The 19,991-nt window shown below is 37.1% G+C and overlaps 1 protein-coding gene across 1 annotated transcript; it reads left to right on the top strand.

The window, feature by feature from the left end:
• Window positions 1-7,971: 7,971 nt before the first annotated feature.
• LOC127087542 (uncharacterized) lies at window positions 7,972-9,350 on the top strand. The gene is made up of 3 exons (XM_051028438.1): window positions 7,972-8,088; window positions 8,302-8,471; window positions 8,786-9,350. Exons 1-3 carry the CDS (start codon window positions 7,972-7,974, stop codon window positions 9,348-9,350), a joined length of 852 nt encoding a protein of 283 aa, XP_050884395.1.
• The last annotated feature ends 10,641 nt before the right edge of the window (window positions 9,351-19,991 follow it).

Below are 19,991 nucleotides of genomic sequence, written 5' to 3'. Positions count from 1 at the left end.
AACAACTGATAAAAGGTCTCATGCATCAAAAATGCATGAAAAATAAGTTTTTGTGAAAAATGCATGAAAAATAAGTTTTTGAGAAAAATGCATGAAAAATAAGTTTTGTGAAAGTTTTTGAAAAATGCATGAAAAATAAGTTTTTGTGAAAAATTGCATTATAGGTTGACACATGTTATCTATAGGTTGACACATGTTGTCTACAGGTCGACGCATGCTATCTACATGTCGACCTATAGAAACATTTTCACTACTATAGGTCGACACATGCATTCTGTAGGTCGACGCGTATGGTGCAGTATTAAAGCTTGTAGCTTCTGTTTCATGTGCTGACTCCTCAGGTCGACACAAAGGAAGCACATAACTACTACAGATCAGCGCATGACCTTGAGCAGGTCGACACATGTTGTTTACAAGTCGACGCATAGGTCTTACAAGTCGACTATACGATAAATTTTTTGAAAAATTCATATTTTCTCCAAGTTATTTGCATTTCCGTTTGCCCTAAATCACCCATGCGTATAAATACTTCATACATGCATCACTCTCTAGTAAGGTTTCTAGAGTGAGTAAAACCTACATGAATCAAACATTTCAAAGCATTTCATCATCTTTAATTAAATATATGCATACACACAATCAAACTACACATAATCATTTTTTGATTGGGTGTCATCTAGATTAGGATTGATAACGTCCAATTAGGTTTGTTGTACCGAGAATGTTGGGTTACGATCTTTGAGGGATTCAAATAAGAAAAATGAGGTAGGGTTTTCCTTCAAGATCTTCAGGGTTTGAAGGTTTTGGACAAGGTTGTATAATTCGGACCCGATCGAGTGAAATCTTTGAGATTAGGTGTGTCGGCAAGGGAGTAGCGTGAAATGGTGGATCGTGTTGACAAATCTTGGATTCAATAAGTGTGCGCTTGGGATTAATTCATCTGGGTGAAAGCCTTGAGACAAGTAGGTCGTGCAAGGTGATAACACAAAAACACACTGCATATTTGGCTCAGATTGCACATGTTTATTGTATTTTATTTGTCAATGTCTTGTATTATGCTTGTGTTTTATTTCATTTTCAGGTAACAATACCCTAATAAGCCTCCAGCGAAGAAACGACTCAAAAAGAGCAAAAATCGGGGATTTTAAATGAAAAATACACACATGGTGTCCCACATGGCGTTGGCCAAGGAGGGCGCCAAGAGGTGTCATGGTTTAACCATGTCTCAACGGTCACAAGACCACGTCTTCCACTCTTTTCCCACATGGAGAATGCCAAGTATAGATGGCGGGCGCCATCTTCATGGTTTGACCATGTCCCAATGGTCAGAAGGTCACGTCTCCCACTCGTTACACACATGGCGGGCGCCATGTAGGGGATGTCAATCGCCATCTACCTAATGGAAGCTTTTAGTAAAGGCAGTTGGAGCACTCTCCCATGACCAAGAAATTCTCTCACACGAATTTTGAATGGACTGCTCGAACCCCAAGGCATGGTTACACTATAAATAGGTCTTAGATTCTTAGTTTAGGGTCATCCAGTCTTAGTTTTAGCATTAGGCATAAACTCGGTATATAAAGCGATAATCTGTCACATCGAGTGGTTATCGCACTATTTTTTTAATCAAGAATGGAGCACCGTAGCATATAAGTTTACTTTCTTGTCAAATTTATCTTTAAGTCAGATTTACTTTCCGGCATTGTACCACATTCAAGTCTCCGATTTGGACCAGGTTTTTATTTCAATTCACAATTTATTATATATCGCATTGTCTTTACTTTATTTAAATTCTTGCACTGCTTTACATTCTTAATTTCTTGTCCCGCTTTAAATTTATTTACATTATTTCTCATCTTTACTTTGTTTAATTTATCGCACGATTTACTTGTTTTAAATTCTTTTACTGCAAAAAGATTTGTCTTCGAATCGAACTTAAGAGTGACACTTTCGTTCTTTTAGAAACCAATCACACACTTATCATGTTTTTTATCCCTAAATGACTTATTCTGCAAATCAATTATATGCAATGTTTACCATAGTCATGTCCAGCTAAATTTATTGTGCTGTGATGTGAGGACTGTCATTTCAACGGTACTCCATATATTGTTTCTGTAGAAATACTTTAGGGGGTTGATTTTGATTTTAAACAATTTTTCTAAACTTAAATGGATCGGCAATTACGTAAATGAGATTGTGTTTCTATTTACATAATAGTCGTGATTACGTCGGGTAAGATCGAAAGTCGTCTGACACTTTAGATAAAAGTTGGTTAGTTTTTAATTGATAAAAACAGTGAAGGCACTTTATTAATTAATTAGAAAATTTTGATATCATTAGAAGGCGATTGTAAAACTATTTTCTGACACATTTATAGATTTAGGATTCGGTTATCAGAGCGAAAACCCGGAACCCTTTTAAGTCAAACTTTCAAATCAAAAACACTTTTCAATTGAGCTAAGAGTTTATTTCCTTAAAAAATGAGTTTACTACTTTAACGCGCTAAGCGCCGGCCATATGTGACAAATGGAAGTTATAAATTAGACTGTGAAACTCGGTTCCGATTACACTAATGCGACGATTCTTGTTTAATTAACCTTTATTTCGAGAAGAAAATATTGTCCCGTAAGTGTTACTACTAGACAATAGGAGTATTGTTAGATCGAAGTGAATCACATTCCAGTATTATGTCTCTGAATTTCAGTCTCTTTTTTTTAATTTTTTGTATGCATTACACTCTGTTTCGATTAGCCTTATATATACAACGTAACAATAGTAATCGATAGATTGACATTGGTCTCTGTGGGATCGATAATCTTTTATATTACTTGGACATTCCACGTATACTTGCGGATACTACCCATTAAGTTTTTGGTGTCGTTGTCGGGGACCAATCACGTTAAATTTTGTACCCTATTGTTACACCGTCTAGACTAAGGCATCCCTTTTTGCCGGTCAATGCGAAGAACTCCTGAGGCGATATGTCTAAGACTATTTCCATTTTCCCTCAGAGATAGAGCCCTGTAAGACCCCAATTTTGACCCTAAGATCCCTCATGCTATCTCATCATATGCATTGGCTTTGGGATCACACATTGGCATCCTCCTTGCCCCTCATTCATTGGGATTGAATTGGGAGAGATCACCAAGCACACTTTTGATTGTATCATACTTTGTTTTTCATCATTTACTAACCCAAATACCAAAAATATGTCAATTAGTTTGTTACTTTTGTAGGTAGTATGTGTGTTCACGCATGCTATATCACGCTCATATCTAGGGTATGAGACCCTCAATGCAAGGAGTTCAATCAAGAGATGGTTCATATTGACTCTAGACATCATATATGGATCCCCATGATCTTCACATATCACTTTGATCAAGAATTCATCAAGAGTTTGAAGATTGTTTGCCTTGGAAACCCTAATTCATCTGGGTGTCTTGTGTAACTTCTTCAACAAGTTTCTTCATCAATTGATCAAATATTTCAAGGGATACTTCATATTATATCATCTTATGCATATATGATCCTCCATTAGTCCCAAAAGTCAATAGAATATCAAGCTAGCAAGATGGTTCATGGTGGTTGACCAAAGATAGTCAACTGGTCAAAACTGGGGTTCCCTAGACCCTGTCTCCTACAATTGTTGTCATATGAAAATGATTCCAAGAGAAACGTTACTCAAAATGACATTCCAAACAACTTTCATATTGAAGTCAAGATCTAATTTTGCTTGGAAAGTCATTTTTTATGGCGAAAGATTATAGGTGATTTTGTCTGAACCCTAGTTTGGAGATCAACTTCCCAAGACCATAACTTGCTCAATTTTTATGAGATGAAAGCCATTTAAATTAAATTATAAAATTTAAGATGTATAATTAAACTTTTATGTTTGGAGTAAGTTCAAATTCAACTTGCAAATGCATGTTCCAAGAGGAAACATTATAGGTCATTTTGGGCCATTACCATTGAACAAGTGATTTTCCTCAACTTCTAAAATGCATAACTCCTTCATGCCAAAACCAAATGAGGTTAAATTTGTGACCAAATTTAAGAAGTTTGAAAGAGCTATAACTTTTATGAAGGAACATTTTCCATTTGAATTCCATAGCAAAAGTTATTAAAGGTGGAAGAAGTGAACATTTGACTTGGTACTTAGAAAATTTTCAAACATGTTTGATTTTCCAAACTTCCACTTCAAAATTCATCATGATCCAAGCTTAAAATGGAAAAGTGTTCAACATAAAAGTTGTTCCCCTTGATATCGCCTTTCCATAAAGTGCAAGAGCATCCCATTTGGATCAAAATTGAAGGACTTGCACATGGGTGCAATGTGAGGTATCATTTGGAAGAATTTCATGATCAAATTCAATTCAACAATGCATGGCTTAATGCAACACTTTCAGCATGACCTATGCATAATTTTGGACCTTTTCAAATGATTGTTTGGGCTTTGTGCACGCACATGCTAGCTCATGAAGAAACTTGCTATGTTTGAACTTTTGAATGGAAGTGTGTAAACAACACATGCATTGGTTATAAATAGAGAAGCAATGTGATCAGAACTTCATCAAGACCTTGCCCAAGCTTTGCCAGACCAATCCATACCCTCCATTGCATAGAATTTCTGAAGATTTCTTTTGAAATCGAGTTTGAACTTCATCTTTTGTTTGGAAGTTCAAACTCCAGAAATTTACTTCCCCTTTCATCTCAATTGGTTTCTGCAAGCAATGAGAAGAGAAATCAAGCAAATCCAGATCATAATCAAGTGAATTTGAACCAACTCGAAGGTGATTTTTTAGAAACTTCATCTCTTCGATTCTCTCTCTATTCTTCACCATTTTTTTTAATTTTTGGTTGGCTGAAGTCCTACCAATGTTGGCAACAAGATTGAGTTGCTTTGAGGTCAAATTGAAGTAACTCAGTTCATGATACTCAAAGTTCAAATCCTTGTATCTTTTTATATACTTGGAATTGGAGAAAATTGAGGCCAGATTCGTGATCCTAGGCATTTTCTCTTTGAAATAGTGTCCTTGTTTGTCATTTTCCATTGAAATGAAGTTGGACCAGTCCGGTGGAGGTCACCGGAGAAGATGACCGGAGCCCTAGCTCTGGTGGTGTGTTGGCACACCTCCTGGCCATCTGATCATGGTTGGATGTTATAATCTGGACCATTGCTTTGCATTACCACACGTACATTAAGTTGACTTGGGTGCATGGTGAAACGCGCACGTGTAGCCATCAGATATGCCACCTCAGTTAATGAGGGAGATCTGATGGGCCTTGTTTTTTCTCATTTTATTTAATTTCTGATTTTATATGTTCATTAGCTTATTTTGATTAATTCATATTAATTTTATTTTTAAACCAAAAAATATGGGACTTTCACCAAAAATCTTTAAATATTTTCCTCTTTAATTTTCTGAATTAAAATTATTTTTTGGATCAATTTTGATATTTTTCATGAATTAATTGTTTTTGTGCATATTTTTAATTGTTTAAAAATACTTCTGACTTTTCAAAAATCATGAAATTTTTTGTCTAAGATTCTTTGACCTTGTTTGACCTAGGATAAATCTCTTGGCCATTTATTTGGTCTTACCAAATTAAATTGAATTTAAATGCATTTTTAATTTAATTTTAAATTGATTAATTGTATAAAAATTATGTTGAGCCATTTTTATTGACTTGTGATGTTTGACTATGTGTTTGGACCTTGGTCAAGGTTGATTTGATTTTTGTTGAGTTAAAATCATTGGATTTAGGGGATTGATGAAATGTACATTTCATCTCCCAAATGAATGAATGATTTTAATTTGATAAAATTCCTTCCATGACCAATTTGTGTTTTTCTCATCTCCCTTCCCTCTTCATCTTCAATCCCATTCTTTCTCATCCCTTTCATTGACCAATGAAATCTCCAAATCCTAAGGCTACTTGGTTCATCAATAACCTTGTGTTAGATGAACCAATACAAGTATGGATGAGATAGGTTCATACTTTGATCTTTTTTCTTTTAGTGTGTGGTATGTTTTAGGAGTTTGGTTCATTATACCAAATCTCTAACATGCATTAGCACCTAAATTTTTATTGCCCGACCTCAGATAGTTGTGACTTCTACATAAGTCCAATTATGATTGCTTAACATAGAGCTAAATTTGACCCTAAAGGCATAGCATTCTAGTAAGTGAGATTGTAAGTCTCCCATCTTTCATGGTATTATGTGGAAACTTGGCCTTTTTTCCTTCCTTTGGAAGATGTCTTGGTTCAATAAAAAAGAAAAACTTCACTAACATCTAATTAACTTTGACTAACACTAACTATTATTCACTTTGCTTTACTTTCAAGTCATTTACTTTATGCAATTTAATTTCAAGTAATTTACCAGTCATTTCCACTTTCATATCATTTAACTTGTTTATGTTTATGTCATTTTCACTTTGCTCATTTGAGTCATATATTGTGATTGTATTTATTTGTTTGTGTATTTTGTTTGTGTTTGTGATCTTAGGACCTTAAAATACTTAATAAACAACAAAAACCCTAAAAAAAATGTTTGTGTGGACTATTGGGTTTGATCTGAATTTCTGGACTTAGAATTAGACAATATTTCATATGCAAAAGGACTTGGCCAATGCCAATATTTCTGAGACCAAGTTATTGTGATTTGGGTTTTCATCTTATGCAAGTATTTGGATCCACTTAAATTCATCTGCTACATGGTCTTGATGCAACTGTTATTTTGATCTTGTGTCTAATGCTTTATTCTGAGTTAATCAAGGAGTATTTCATCTGATACATGAGAAGACAAAGAAGACTATTAACTATGGACTTGCTTGCTTGGATATGGCCATATTTATTTGATGCATTTCTCTTCATATTGCTAACTGATTGCTGATTATTGCTTGATTCAAAGTCCAAAAGGAAAGTGGGTTTTCTATATGACATTCTTGTCTGTTGGATTGCATCCCATTGGTCAGACCTTTTTCAACTCTTAACTTTTAATTGTATGCTTAGGATAGCCTCTTCATCTTCTACCACTTCTTAAATTTCAAAATCTCTCCCCCTTTTCAAAAACTTTCTTTGCTTGTGATTTTGAAACTTAGACTTTATTGCAAATTAGAAACTTTGGCCTTATGCCATTGCATTTTTGAACTCTTTTCTTAATCAAACTTGTAAATGAACTTAACCATATTGACTTAAAATTTCAAGAGACAAAAAGAACTAAAACTCATGCAAACTTTTGGGCCCTTTGTCCCTCTTTTAAGCTACAATTATGATTAAAAGCAACCCACTCATTTATAAATTTATACCACGAACTACGAGGTTTTAATCCCTTCTTTTATGTTCGTACGTAGGCATAAGTCCGAAGGTCTTGTCAAACAGAAAAATATAATTAATGAATTCTTTTGTCATCCCCACACTCTATTTGTTTCAAACATCTTTTATACCAAAAACACATACACACATAAAAAAGGGCTCCCTAGGGGTACCTAGGACACTTTGGGTGCTAACACCTTCCCTCTGTGTAATCAACCCCCTTACTCGTAATCTCTGGAACTTTATTAGTTTTGATTTGAAAACTTCTTGTCTTTGGGTTTTGTTCGTACTCTTCCCTTTTCCTTTGGAAACAATAAAAGCGCGGTGGCGACTCTGGTTTTATTTACGTTAAGCTTATCCATAACTTGATGGTCATGAATTTACCGCTACAAGCCTGATCATGGCTAGATTCCCTTCCAGCAAACTCTATAACCACTTGGAATGACCTAAAGAAAGTATTCCTTGCTAGATACTTTCCACTGATTAAAATTGTTGTCCTACGAAACCAAATAACCAGATTGACGTAATAAGAGGGTGAATCACTTCGGCGCTTGGGAAAGATATAAAGAACTTCTCAGAGCCTGTCCACACCATGGGTTAGAGCAATGGCTTATAATTCATACCTTTTATAACTGACTTATCTACAATACCAAAATGACCATCGATGCTGCCGCAAGTGGTGCTCTAATGAACAAACCATACCCCGAAGCTTGCGCTCTTATTGAAGATATGGCACAAAACCATTACCAATGGGGAACGGAACAAGCATCGGTAGAAAGGAAAGAGGCCAAATGAGCTATTTACAAAGTCAGTTGCCTTGACCATATGAGTGCCAAAATGGATGCTATAGCCTAAAAAGTAGAAAGTTTAACAATTAACCCTACAGCTACCGCAGCCATAATCCAACCCGGATGCGAGATTTATGGAACCCAAGGACACACGATAGTTTAATGTAATCTTTTAGTTGATACAAACTCATATCAGGTCAATTACGCCCAAGGTGACCCCTATTCTAACACATATAACCCTAGATGGAGGAATCACCCAAACGTTTCCTATAAGAATAATAACCCCACTCCGAATTCTACATCTCAAAGACCGTCTGATTTCCAAACCCAAAGACCAAACCAACCAATGCAAGTTACTTCCCAAAAGTTAAACATTGAGAAAATGGTGGAAAGCTTCATCACAACCCAGAATCAGCAAAATTAGGTTTTCATGAACCAAAACATTCATATAAATGGACTAATTACATAATTGGGCACCAAACTTGATTATGTAATTATCCATAAAAAAATGCTTGAAACCCAGATATCTTAAGTGGCACAATAACAAGCTACTCAAACTACACCAGGAGGACAATTTCCTGGACAACCTCAACCTAACCCCAAGGGGCATGCTAACGCAATTTCCCTATGGAGTGGAACCACTTACGATGAAACCGTAAATCCTAGGTTGAATAAACCAGAACCCCCAAGAAAAATGTTGTGATCACACCTGAGAAACAAGTAGAGGAACCAGTAGAACCTGAGAAACAAAAATATGAAGAAGTTAAAGATAAGGAAGGAGAGAAAGATACTAAAGTTTACGTACCACCCCTTCCTTACAAACCACTAATCCTATTTCCGCAAAGACTTAAACAAACAAAATTATACAACCAATATAAAAAGTTTGTAAAAGTGATTGAGAAACTCCATGTCTGGATTCCATTCACCGAAGAGATCACCCAAATACCATCTTACGCCAAGTTCCTTAAGGACATCCTAACCAACAAACGAAGACTTGATGATCCTAAACCATTAGAATGCAATTCTATTGCTGAAAATAAACTTGCTAAAAGGGAGAAAGACCCGGGAAGTTTTTCTATACCTTATGTTTTAGGAAATTATGTTATCGATAAAGCACTCATGGACTTAGGAGCCAGCGTGAGCTTAATGCCTTTAGCCGTTTATAATAGGTTAAACCTAGGAGAAATGCAACCGACTAGAATGTCCCTTGAATTAGCCAATAGATCCGTTAAGTATCCAATATGAGTTTTAGAAGACATCCCAGTTAGGATTGGCCAACTCTATATTCCTATAGATTTTGTTGTCATGGACATTAAAGAAGACGACGAAATCCATATTCTTCTAGGTAGACCCTTCTTATCAACAGCTGGGGCTATAATAGATGTCAAGATAGGAAAAATGACTTTTAAGGTAGGTGATGAAAAAGTAGAATTTATATTATCAAAATTCTTAAAAGCACCAGCCATAGACGACTCATGTTATGTCATCGACATCATCAACGAATGCATAAGAGAGTTAGACCAAGAAGACCCCGTTGAAACAATTAAATTACCTTCGACCCCTATAAAGGAGGAGGACAAATTTAAATACCCTTATATAGATGACAACCTTCATGAATGCTTAGCACTCACCCCAAACCATATGCCATGTCCTAAGAAACCATCAATAGAGCTTAAGGAGTTACGTAAGAATCTAACATACGAGTTTTTGACTGAAGAAAGAAATCGTCCCGTCATAGTAAGCGCCACCTTAAATGGTGAAGAAACAAATCAACTATTAGATGTTTTAAGAAAATATCCCACAACTCTAGGATATAACATTTCTGATCTCAAAAGGATAACTCTGTCCGTGTGTATGCACCAAATTATGCTGGAGGAAGATTCTATACCCTTCAGAGAACATCAAAGAAGGATAAATCATATACTGAGTGACATGGTAAAAAGGGAAGTGCTGAAGCTACTAGAGGCTGGAATAATATACCAAATCTCTGATAGTAAGTGGGTAAGCCCCGTGCATATGGTACCTAAAAAGGGAGGTGTCACAGTAGTACAAAATGAAAAAGGAGAACAAGTAGTTAAACACATAGAAAGTGGTTGACGTATGTGTATTGATTATAGAAAACTTAATAAGGTAACTAGGAAAGACCATTTCCCGCTCCCGTTCATAGACCAAATTCTTGAACGCCTAGCAAGACATTCTTACTTTTTCTATTTGGATGGATACTCAGGATTTTTCCAAATTCCCATTCACCCCGATGATCAAGAGAAAACAACCTTTACATGCCCATATGGAACATTTTCCTATCGACGAATGCCATTCGGACTATGCAATGCCCCAGCTACCTTTCAACGTTGTATGATGTCAATCTTCGCAGATTTCCTCGACGAGATCATGGAAGTTTTCATGGATGATTTACTGGTATGTGGATCTAGTTTTAAAAAATGTTAACCTTGAGAACATTTTGGACCGATGCATGGAAGTTAATCTCGTTCTAAACTGGGAGATATGTCATTTTATGGTCACTGAAGGAATAGTATTAGGACACATAATATCCGAGAGAGGTATTGAAGTTGATAAGGCTAAAATAGAGGTTATAGAAAACCTCCAACCACCTAAGACAATTAGAGATATCCGAAGTTTCATTGGACACGCCGGTTTCTACCAATACTTCATTAAGGACTTCTCCAAAATAACAAAACCTTTAATAAATCTTATAATGAAAGACATTGAATTTATTTTCGACAATAAGTGCCTACAAGCTTTCAAACGCCTCAAACAAGCATTAATCTCCGCACCTATTATGCAATCGCCCAATTGGAGCCAACCTTTCGAAATTATGTACGATGCAAGCGATTACGTTATGAGTGTTGTGTTAGGGAAAAGGAAAGATAAAAAAATTCATGTAATTTACTACGCTAGTAGAAAATTAGATGCTGCACAACTTAATTATGCCACAACCGAAAAAGAACGCCTCGTCGTTGTTTTTGCCATCGATAAATTCCGATCTTATTTAGTCGGAGCTAAAATCATAGTTTACATTGATCACGCCGCCATCCGATATCTTTTAAGAAAAAAGGACGCCAAGCCTAGACTCCTTCGCTGGATCCTTTTGCTACAAGAATTTGATCTTGAGATTCGTGATAAGAAAGGCACCGAGAACATGGTTGTTGACCACCTCTCGAGGCTCGAATACCTAAAACCGGATCTTATCCCAATAAATGATGAATTTACCTATGACAGACTTATAATGGAAATTAGAACCAATCATTATGATGACCCAGACCCTTATTTAAAACCAGACATTGAAAAAGCTCTTGTATTAACAAACGTACCTTGGTACGCCGACTTTATAAACTACCTAGCCGCCGATATCATACCCCCCGACCTTAATTACCAACAGAAGAAGAGATTCTTTCACGACATAAAACACTTCTACTAGGACGATACCCTCCTATTCAAGAGAGGCACAGACGGTATATTTCATCGATGTGTCCCTGAAGAGGAAGTAGAGAATATAACCAAACACTGTCACTCTGCACCATACGGTAGACATACGGGCACGTCTAAGACTTGCGCCAAAATACTCCAAACGGGCCTTTTCTAAACAATGTTATGATGCAGCGTCCATGCCTATATTGTCATATGTGACTGGTGTCAACGCACTGGGAACATCTCAAGACGTGATGAAATGGCTTTAAAAAAATCCAAGAAATAGAACTCTTCGATGTCTATGGAATAGATTTTATGGGACCTTTTCCATCTTCGATGGGAAATAAGTACATTTTAGTAGTCGTTGACTACATGACTAAGTGGATTGAAGTTGTAGCTTCACCCACAAACAACACTCGTGTAGTCATCAAATTATTTAAAAACTACATATTTCCTAGATTTGGAGTGCCTCCCCTCGTTATAAGCGACGGAGGATCCCATTTCATATCAAGAATATTTGATAACCTTTTAATTAAATATGGAGTAAAACACAGAGTAGCAACACCGTATCATCCGCAGACAAGTGGTCAAGTGGAAGTATCAAATAGGGAGATTAAACAAATCTTAGAGAAAACCGTTTCGATATTCTGTAAAGATTGGTCCTTAAGACTACAAGAAGCATTATGGGCTTATAGGACCGCGTTCAAAACCATTATAGGAACAACCCCTTATCAATTGGTTTACGGAAAATATTTCCACCTACCGTTTGAGCTAGAACATAAAGCTTATTGGGCCATAAAAGCCGTTAATATGGACTACTTAGCAGCCGGTGAAAAACGCATTCTAGACATCCATAAGTTAGAAGAACTACGTCGAAAAGCTTACAAAAATGCCATCGTCTATAAAGAAAGAACCAAAGCATGGCATGAAAAAAAGATAGTTAAAAAATAATTTACCGTAGGTGACCCCGTACTTCTATTTAACTCTAGATTGCGATTATTTCCTGGTAAACTACGCTCAAGATGGACTGGCCCTTACAAGGTCACCAAAGTCCTGAAATCTGGGGCAATAGAAATCTATGACCATTCATGTAGTCCTTTTGTAGTGAATGGACAAAGATTAAAATATTATCACAGAGACGACATCCCTACCTACTTCTCTGGTCATACTCTGACCGAACCATCAATATTTACATCCACTACGTAAACAACTGAATAGTCAAGCTAACGACGTTAAACAAGCGTTGTGTGGGAGGCAACCCACGACCCTTTCTATTATTTGTTATTCATGCATCATCATTTATTAATGTCGAAAAGGTGAATTATTTATTATTTATTATGTGCTTAACATGACTGACTTAAGTGTTATTTACATTTCAAGTTTCAGATTCCATCACCCTCGATAGCATTCTCCACTAACCTTGTTTTTCAGGATGAAGAGCTTCGACGACATGCACGTTATGTTCAGAGACGATACTCAGAGGAAACGATATGTGGTTCTTTCTGAGAGACCAATGCTTCCAACCAGATACCCTGACCCTAACTGCCTAGAAGCCTTAGGTATTGAAGCTTGTGTGAAATACCTTTGTAACCAACTTCAATGGGACAAATTCTTTGATGCCATGAATGTAACCTATAGACACCTAACACTAGAATTCCCTAGCTCGCTCATTTACAAAACTTACATAGGCAGAGGATTCAAAAGGGGCCACATTAACTTCCGACTGTTTGGAAAAGAGTACACCTTTAGCCATAGAGACTTTGCTAACCTGTTGGGATTTCAGTATGGCCTCGACGTTATACATGATTACCCTGAGTGCGATGTCATGCAAGATGAACTTGATAATTTCTGGAGCGACATCACCGGTGGAGGAGGACCTGATCCTTTCACCCAGCTATCCAACAAAATCTATAACCCAGCCTTCAGGTATTTCCAAATGACCTTAGCCCAAAATTTCTTTGGAAAAGGTGAAACCGACGACCATGTCAGTGTTGAAGAGATCCTTATGCTCTTTTGCATCGCCCAGTCACGTCCTATAGCCAGCGGTAACTTCCTGATGAATAACCTCAACCTGACTGCTAGATCCTCCGAGGGACCCATTCATTTAGGAGGAATAGTGACTCACATAGCTCATGCCCTAGGCCTCACGATCAAAATATCTCACATGACCGCCTATTGCAGCCATATGCTGATTAACCTTAATCATTGCCTAGAACGTGGCCTAATTAGGAGAATCTTCTTCAGTCCTGATAATTATAGGCTTCTGATTGATGATGAGACATCCATTACTTTGGACTACCGAGTCCTACCCGGACTAGTGTCCATAACAAGGAAAATTGGTCATACCCTTTAGAAGCCCAGGATGAGACACCTAACCCACTAAAAAACCCATCGGTTCCTGAATACCTTCCCACACCCCTCCCGGAAAGGACCATAGTCTACTCCTCTAATGTTCGTTTATAGCAACGCATCATTTATTCTGAGTTTGATACTATGCGCAAGGAGTTGATTTCTCTCCGTGAAGACCTTAGAGATTTAACCTTGAAGATGGAGACATCTGACGCTAATCATGCTACCAAGTCCGATTACCTGTATCAGGAAATCTATAGTCTCCGATGCCAGCTTGCAGAGGAACAGACATCCTGTCCACATATGAATCAGGGTGTTCATTGCCATTCAGTTTAGAAGAATTACAGGAGCACTGAGGACATTTCTCACACTACGTGTGGGGGAGATTTACCACATTTTTATTATTACTTCTATTCACCATTGTCTGACTTATATCATTTTTATTCCTTCTGCATCTCTATTTCTTTCAAATTTTATTACCACTCATTATTATTACGCCTATTACTATGACATTTATTACATTTTTAGTGGAATTTCTAAATTTTCATCATTGTTATTTTTTACATTAATCTTTATCCTTATCATTTATATTGTGTAAAAATATCATTTATGTCTCTAGCATGTACCAATACTAAGGAAAATCCAGAAGATGCTATCTGCACCCCCAAAATAAAGCTACAATCCAAAACAAAGCCCAAAACTCGTAGGGGATCTCCAGACCGATAACAAAGATGGAGGACACCATCTACCCCTAGGCGGACGCCAAGGGGTCTGAAGCATTTACACGGGACAGAAGTGAGAAAACTCCCTTTTCTCACATTCTCTTCATCTTCAACCCTCCAAAAAACCCACTTCCTCCATCGTTGACCATATTGAAAACCCATTAAATACCATTAACCACTCATTTACCCATTAACCCACTACTATTCCCACAAATCCCACTCACTTTTCATCTATAATAATCCAACCTTTCATCCAAAATCCACAAAAACCCATTTTACCAATTCTCACTAAAACCATCAATTTTCTTCAACCAACAACAACAATAGTAGGAATGGAGCAGGGGAGAATTAATTTTCACAACGGAAAGCCAGAAGAGAGGCAGAGACGAAAACTTGAAGCACTGTAGACACGTGAAATTTCTACGACCAGGTATATTGATGAGGACGGACATTATAGCTTACGTATCCGTCATAGCGTAGTCTACATGCTAGATAATTTAAATTTGCATGATATTTTTATCCGTAAAGAACCAACATTTGAGAGGCTAGGCCGAGAATTTTTGAGTTCCCTGATTTATCTCGTCAGTCCTCACACTGCTAGCACCATCGACACGGTGAAGTTTAGGATGTTTAATTCTGAATATAAATACACCATTGATGCTCTTGCAAGTCTATTAGGATTCCCATTTGGGGAAGGTGCTCTATTTAAGGCACCTTTAGAGACCAATTGGCAACTCGAAGATTTCCAACTATGGAGAGACCTGACGGGTCACACCATTAGTTCCTTTAACGGGAACTTGGCCTCGGATATCCAAAACCTAGCAATACGTGTCTTCCGCTATTTGTCGGTCGACACCGTCTTTGCCCGAGAAAACTCTAACAAATTAAATTCCAAAGAATTCATGTTTTTTCAAGCTACCCTTTATCGAAGAAGATTGAACCCCGTGCCTTTTATGATAGCACATATGAGTGTCGTAGAGAAGAAGGGTGGCACTGTGTCATTTGGGAGACTGATTACCTCCATTACACGTGCTCTTGGGCTAGACACTGAGCTAGCTACATTAGAACCACTCTCATCTCGCACAATAAATTTAAATTTTTTTTAGAGATATGAGACCGTGCAAGGCAAGGAAAGACGGAAGCTACATCCTCATGGTTCATAATGTAGCTATCCTGAGTGTTGTTTTGCCGTGCTCTCATCGTACAGATGTGTGACGTCAAAGAAACTGGACTTTTGATTTACATTGGTCCGCCAACACCAAACGCCCAAGAGGGCGAAGGTGATGGAACCGATGACGAATTTGAGCAGATGGACCGATCCCCCGTTCATCACGTACCTTCACCATATGCGTCACCTGCACACACTCCATATTTTACTAACCCTTTCATAGGTACACGTACTGGTTTCTACATTACTGAAGAGATGTGGAGAGCACAACAGGCTCGCGAAAAAGAACATGGTGGCATGTTCTATGCCATGCATGAGCCGCAACAGGACATGATAGAATTCATGAATGAGTCGCAACAACAACATGAGTAGTCCATGCAACCTATGCTACAATCTTAGAATTCATGATTGAGTCGCAACAACAACATGAGTAGAATTCATGAATGAGTCGCAACAACAACATGACATTGCCTTGGACAATACTGGTATTTCATCTGAATCTTACAGTCGTGAGGAAATATGGATGTGATATGTCTAATTATGATATATCAGAATAAGCCTGTGTGTTACAGTTGTGTGGTACAGGGGGAGTAACCATCTACTGATGTTTGGGATGTTGGTTGTAGTGGTGCCAGATGTCAAGCTACTACTGGAGGTACGAAAGTGGTCTTAGGAAATCATGATAGGAAGAATACATGAAGAATGCAGGCAAAAGCTGCGTTAAATGTTAAGACATCGCGTGCAATGTGTCTGACTGCATATATGGAATAGTCTCCATGCACTGGAACTGTTGTTTCGGAAAAGAAACAGTCAAGAGCTATAAAAGGTATTCGAAGATAGTCTGAGATTTTGTTGGTGATTCTCTGACTGTTTCTCAGCAAATATTAATGAATCTTGACCAAGCATTTATTCCTACCGTTAATTCCTAAGCACGGGCTGAACTATTTAAAGGATGTATCAACACTCCTCTTCTCACAAGAGAGACATTCCATTCCCTCTAAACCATGGGGTATGTTAAGGTTTGGGCAAATTGCGCCTGGATCTGGTTTTGTGAAGGGTTCATTTATAAATGTTTAGCTAAAAGGGGGGAGAGAAACATTGGCCTGAGAATGTACCAGAAGCAAGCAAGATGTGGTAGCAAGCAGAAGTTGGCTTCAGACGCAAAAGTCACTAACTGGGTCTATCACTTGTGTCTTGTGATCTGAGTTAAGAGGACAGTTGTGTCTTGTGATCTGAGTTACATTATCTATGTACTCAGCATTACATATTCTTCAGGAAGCTCTACTGCTGAGGGGAAGGGTTTTGATGCAACTGATTCTTGTACATCTACTTCCTCATGTACACCAACTTTGGTGTTTGTGGTGGTGGAGATAATGACAGAGAGGAAGTGCATACCCAAACTGGGATGTAGTGTCTAGTGTAATGGTTATTTGTTTTAGCTAAAATTTGCCAAAGGGGGAGATTGTTAGTACCTTAGGATTGGCATTAATTTCGTAAAACAAATAATGGAATCACCTCTGTTGTTTTAATATGTTGGGTTGAAGAAGTTCAACATCTGGACCAACATGTCATGTACGATGTCACGACATCATGACTGTGACATCGCACATGTGTAGAAAACTGAATTAATTAATTCAGGTATATATTCTGGGATTAGTGAGGATATTTGGTGAATATCATAACTTCCTTGTGGAGGTCTTAAAGACTCAATCAGAATATACAGTTTCTAAATATGGAGATATATATGGAGATATTTTAGGAACTAAAAGATTGAAGACCTTGATTGTAGCAGAAGTTTTCTGCTGACTTTGTAACAGCAAAGAAGAAGTTTGCTGCGATTTCTGAAGGCCCAAATCCAGTTGGGTGCTTAGGTTATAAATAACATATTGTAACCTAGGATTTGTAAGCCTCAAACAATGAAAAATTAGGGGTGTGTGTGAGGTAAACCTCCCAACCTGTGGGAAGGTTACCATGTGTTTCTCAGTGCTCAAAGCTGAGATTATTTGTAACTCAAAGCCTGTAGGTAAGAGTTGTTATGATCTTGAACGAAGCTGTAAAGCAAGTTCAATTTGTTTATCATTAATTGGAAATTGTCGTGATAGGAATGGAAATTGGTGGTTTCTATCTAGGAGTTCCTAGGTATAGATTGCATTGGGTAGGGATTAAGTGAAGAGTTGTAAACGGGGGAGTTTAACTCTGAATTAATACTGCTGATAGTGGATCTTCTTCCTGGCTTGGTATGCCCCCAGAGTAGGTGATGTTGCACCGAACTGGGTTAACAATTTCCTGTGTTTGTTTTCTTCCTGCATGTTATAATCCTGTCTGCCATAACTCAGCTTGTATTTCAATCTGCTTATCAAGATAATAACAGACCTCATACATAGCATACTGTTTCAATGTCAATCAAAATGTTTTGACATTCATCATTGACAGCATATACTGAATAATAGGCAGGTTGGTTTTTCTGCTTCAGTTCAGTATTTATTTCAGTTTGTTCTTCAAGAGGATAATAGACTTGGCCAAAGGATCATTGTGTAAATGTCAAACTGAATGTTTTGACATTTATTACTATAAGTTGATAGTGAAGTATAGATTGGTTGGTCTGCTATAGTACAACATTTAGCACAGTCTGTTTTCAGGAAAATAACAGACTTAGCATATGGTATATGTTCTGGTCGTCAAACTGAATGTTATGACATTCATCCTAGACAGCATATGCTAAATTGTAGGTTGGTTAGTTTTTCTGTTTCAGCAGTTTTCTCAGGCTATTCTTCAGGAAGTCAACATCTGAGCTAAAATCCAGGAAACTAACAACTAAGCTACAATTAATGAATCTAACAAATAGCCTATTTGTTAGTACCCTAATATGTGGAAATTAGGTTAACTTGTTCAACCTTTATTTTAGGAAATACAAGTACAAGGCCAGCAAACTGTAATACTGTAACAGGTGATGTTCAAATCACTATTGAGACATCATGCTGATAACTGTGCAGGTTCAACAGAAGTTAGTGCTATGGTTGATCTTTGCTGAGTCTTTCTACCAGATGAACAGAACTGGGTGTTCTTCCATTCTATGGTAATACAGGAGCAGATGTAGTGACATCTGCAAATGTGTGCACATTAGTACTGGATGTTAGTTGTATAGATATCTTGTTGTATTAGTAACAATGTTGGATCAGATGTCATGACGTGGAGTAGAACATCTGAACTTTGACTAAACCAGAATTTCACTTTTTGTCTTTTGAAATTTTAAGTCAAATATGGTTAGATTCATTTACAAGTTTGATTAAGAAAAGAGTTTTAAAATGCAATGTCATAAGGCCAACGTTTCTAATTTGCAAAAGAGTCTATGTTTAGAAATCACAAGCAAAGAAGGTTTTTGAAAAGAGGGAGAGATTTGAAATTTAAGAAGTGGGAGGAGATGAAGAGACTAATCCTAAGCAAAAATTTAAAATTTAAGAGTTGAAAAGATCTGACTAATGGGATGCAATCCAATAGACAAGAATGTCATATAGAAACCCATTTTTTCTTTGGACTTTAGAAATCAAGCAATATCAATAAGCAAGCAAGATGAAGAGCAAGACATCAAATACAGATAGTCATACCCAAGCTAGCAACTCCATAGTCTTCTTCATAATCTTCCCAATGTATCAGATGACATACTCCTTGAATGGCTCAGAATAAGGCATTAGACATAGGTTTAAAGTAACATTTTGCATCAAGACCATGTAGCAGATGAATTCATGAAGATCTCAACACTTGCATCAGATGAAAATTTAAATCACAAGAACTTGATTTCAGAAATGTTGGCATTGGCCAAGTTCTTTTGCATATGGAATGTTGCCTAATTTTAAGTCCAAAGCTCATATCATATCCAACAGTCCGCACAAACATTTTTTAGAGGTTCTTGTTCTTTATTAAGTATTTTAAGGTCCTAAGACCACAAACACAAACAAGATACACAAACAAGTATATGCAGTCACAATATATGACTCAAGTGAGCAAAGTGAAAATGGCATTAAAATAAACAAGTTAAATGATATGTATAATGGCAAATGATAAATGGCTTGAATTTAAATGGCATAAAGTAAATGACTTGAAATTTAAAGCAATTGTAATAGAAGTTAGTCAAAGGTTAGTTGATTAGATGTTAGTGGAGTTTTGCTTTTCAATTGTTTAAGTCATTCTTTGGAGAACACTCAACCCTCTATTCACAAG

This window comes from Lathyrus oleraceus, chromosome 1 (assembly GCF_024323335.1).
Source record: "Lathyrus oleraceus cultivar Zhongwan6 chromosome 1, CAAS_Psat_ZW6_1.0, whole genome shotgun sequence".
Classification (NCBI taxonomy): Eukaryota; Viridiplantae; Streptophyta; class Magnoliopsida; order Fabales; family Fabaceae; genus Lathyrus; species Lathyrus oleraceus.
The sequence above is the reverse complement of the archived record's forward strand: the minus strand, read 5'-3'. Positions and strand labels throughout refer to the sequence as shown.

What these genes read in the sequence shown, in the direction of transcription:
- LOC127087542 (XM_051028438.1), top strand. Translation starts at nt 7,972, where the DNA reads ATGACCATCGATGCTGCCGCAAGTGGTGCTCTAATGAACAAACCATAC. An exon ending in GGGGAACGGAACAAGCATCG is followed by an intron (nt 8,089 to 8,301) that starts GTAGAAAGGAAA and finishes AACTCATATCAG; the next exon opens with GTCAATTACGCCCAAGGTGA. An exon ending in ATGCAAGTTACTTCCCAAAA is followed by an intron (nt 8,472 to 8,785) that starts GTTAAACATTGA and finishes TGAATAAACCAG; the next exon opens with AACCCCCAAGAAAAATGTTG.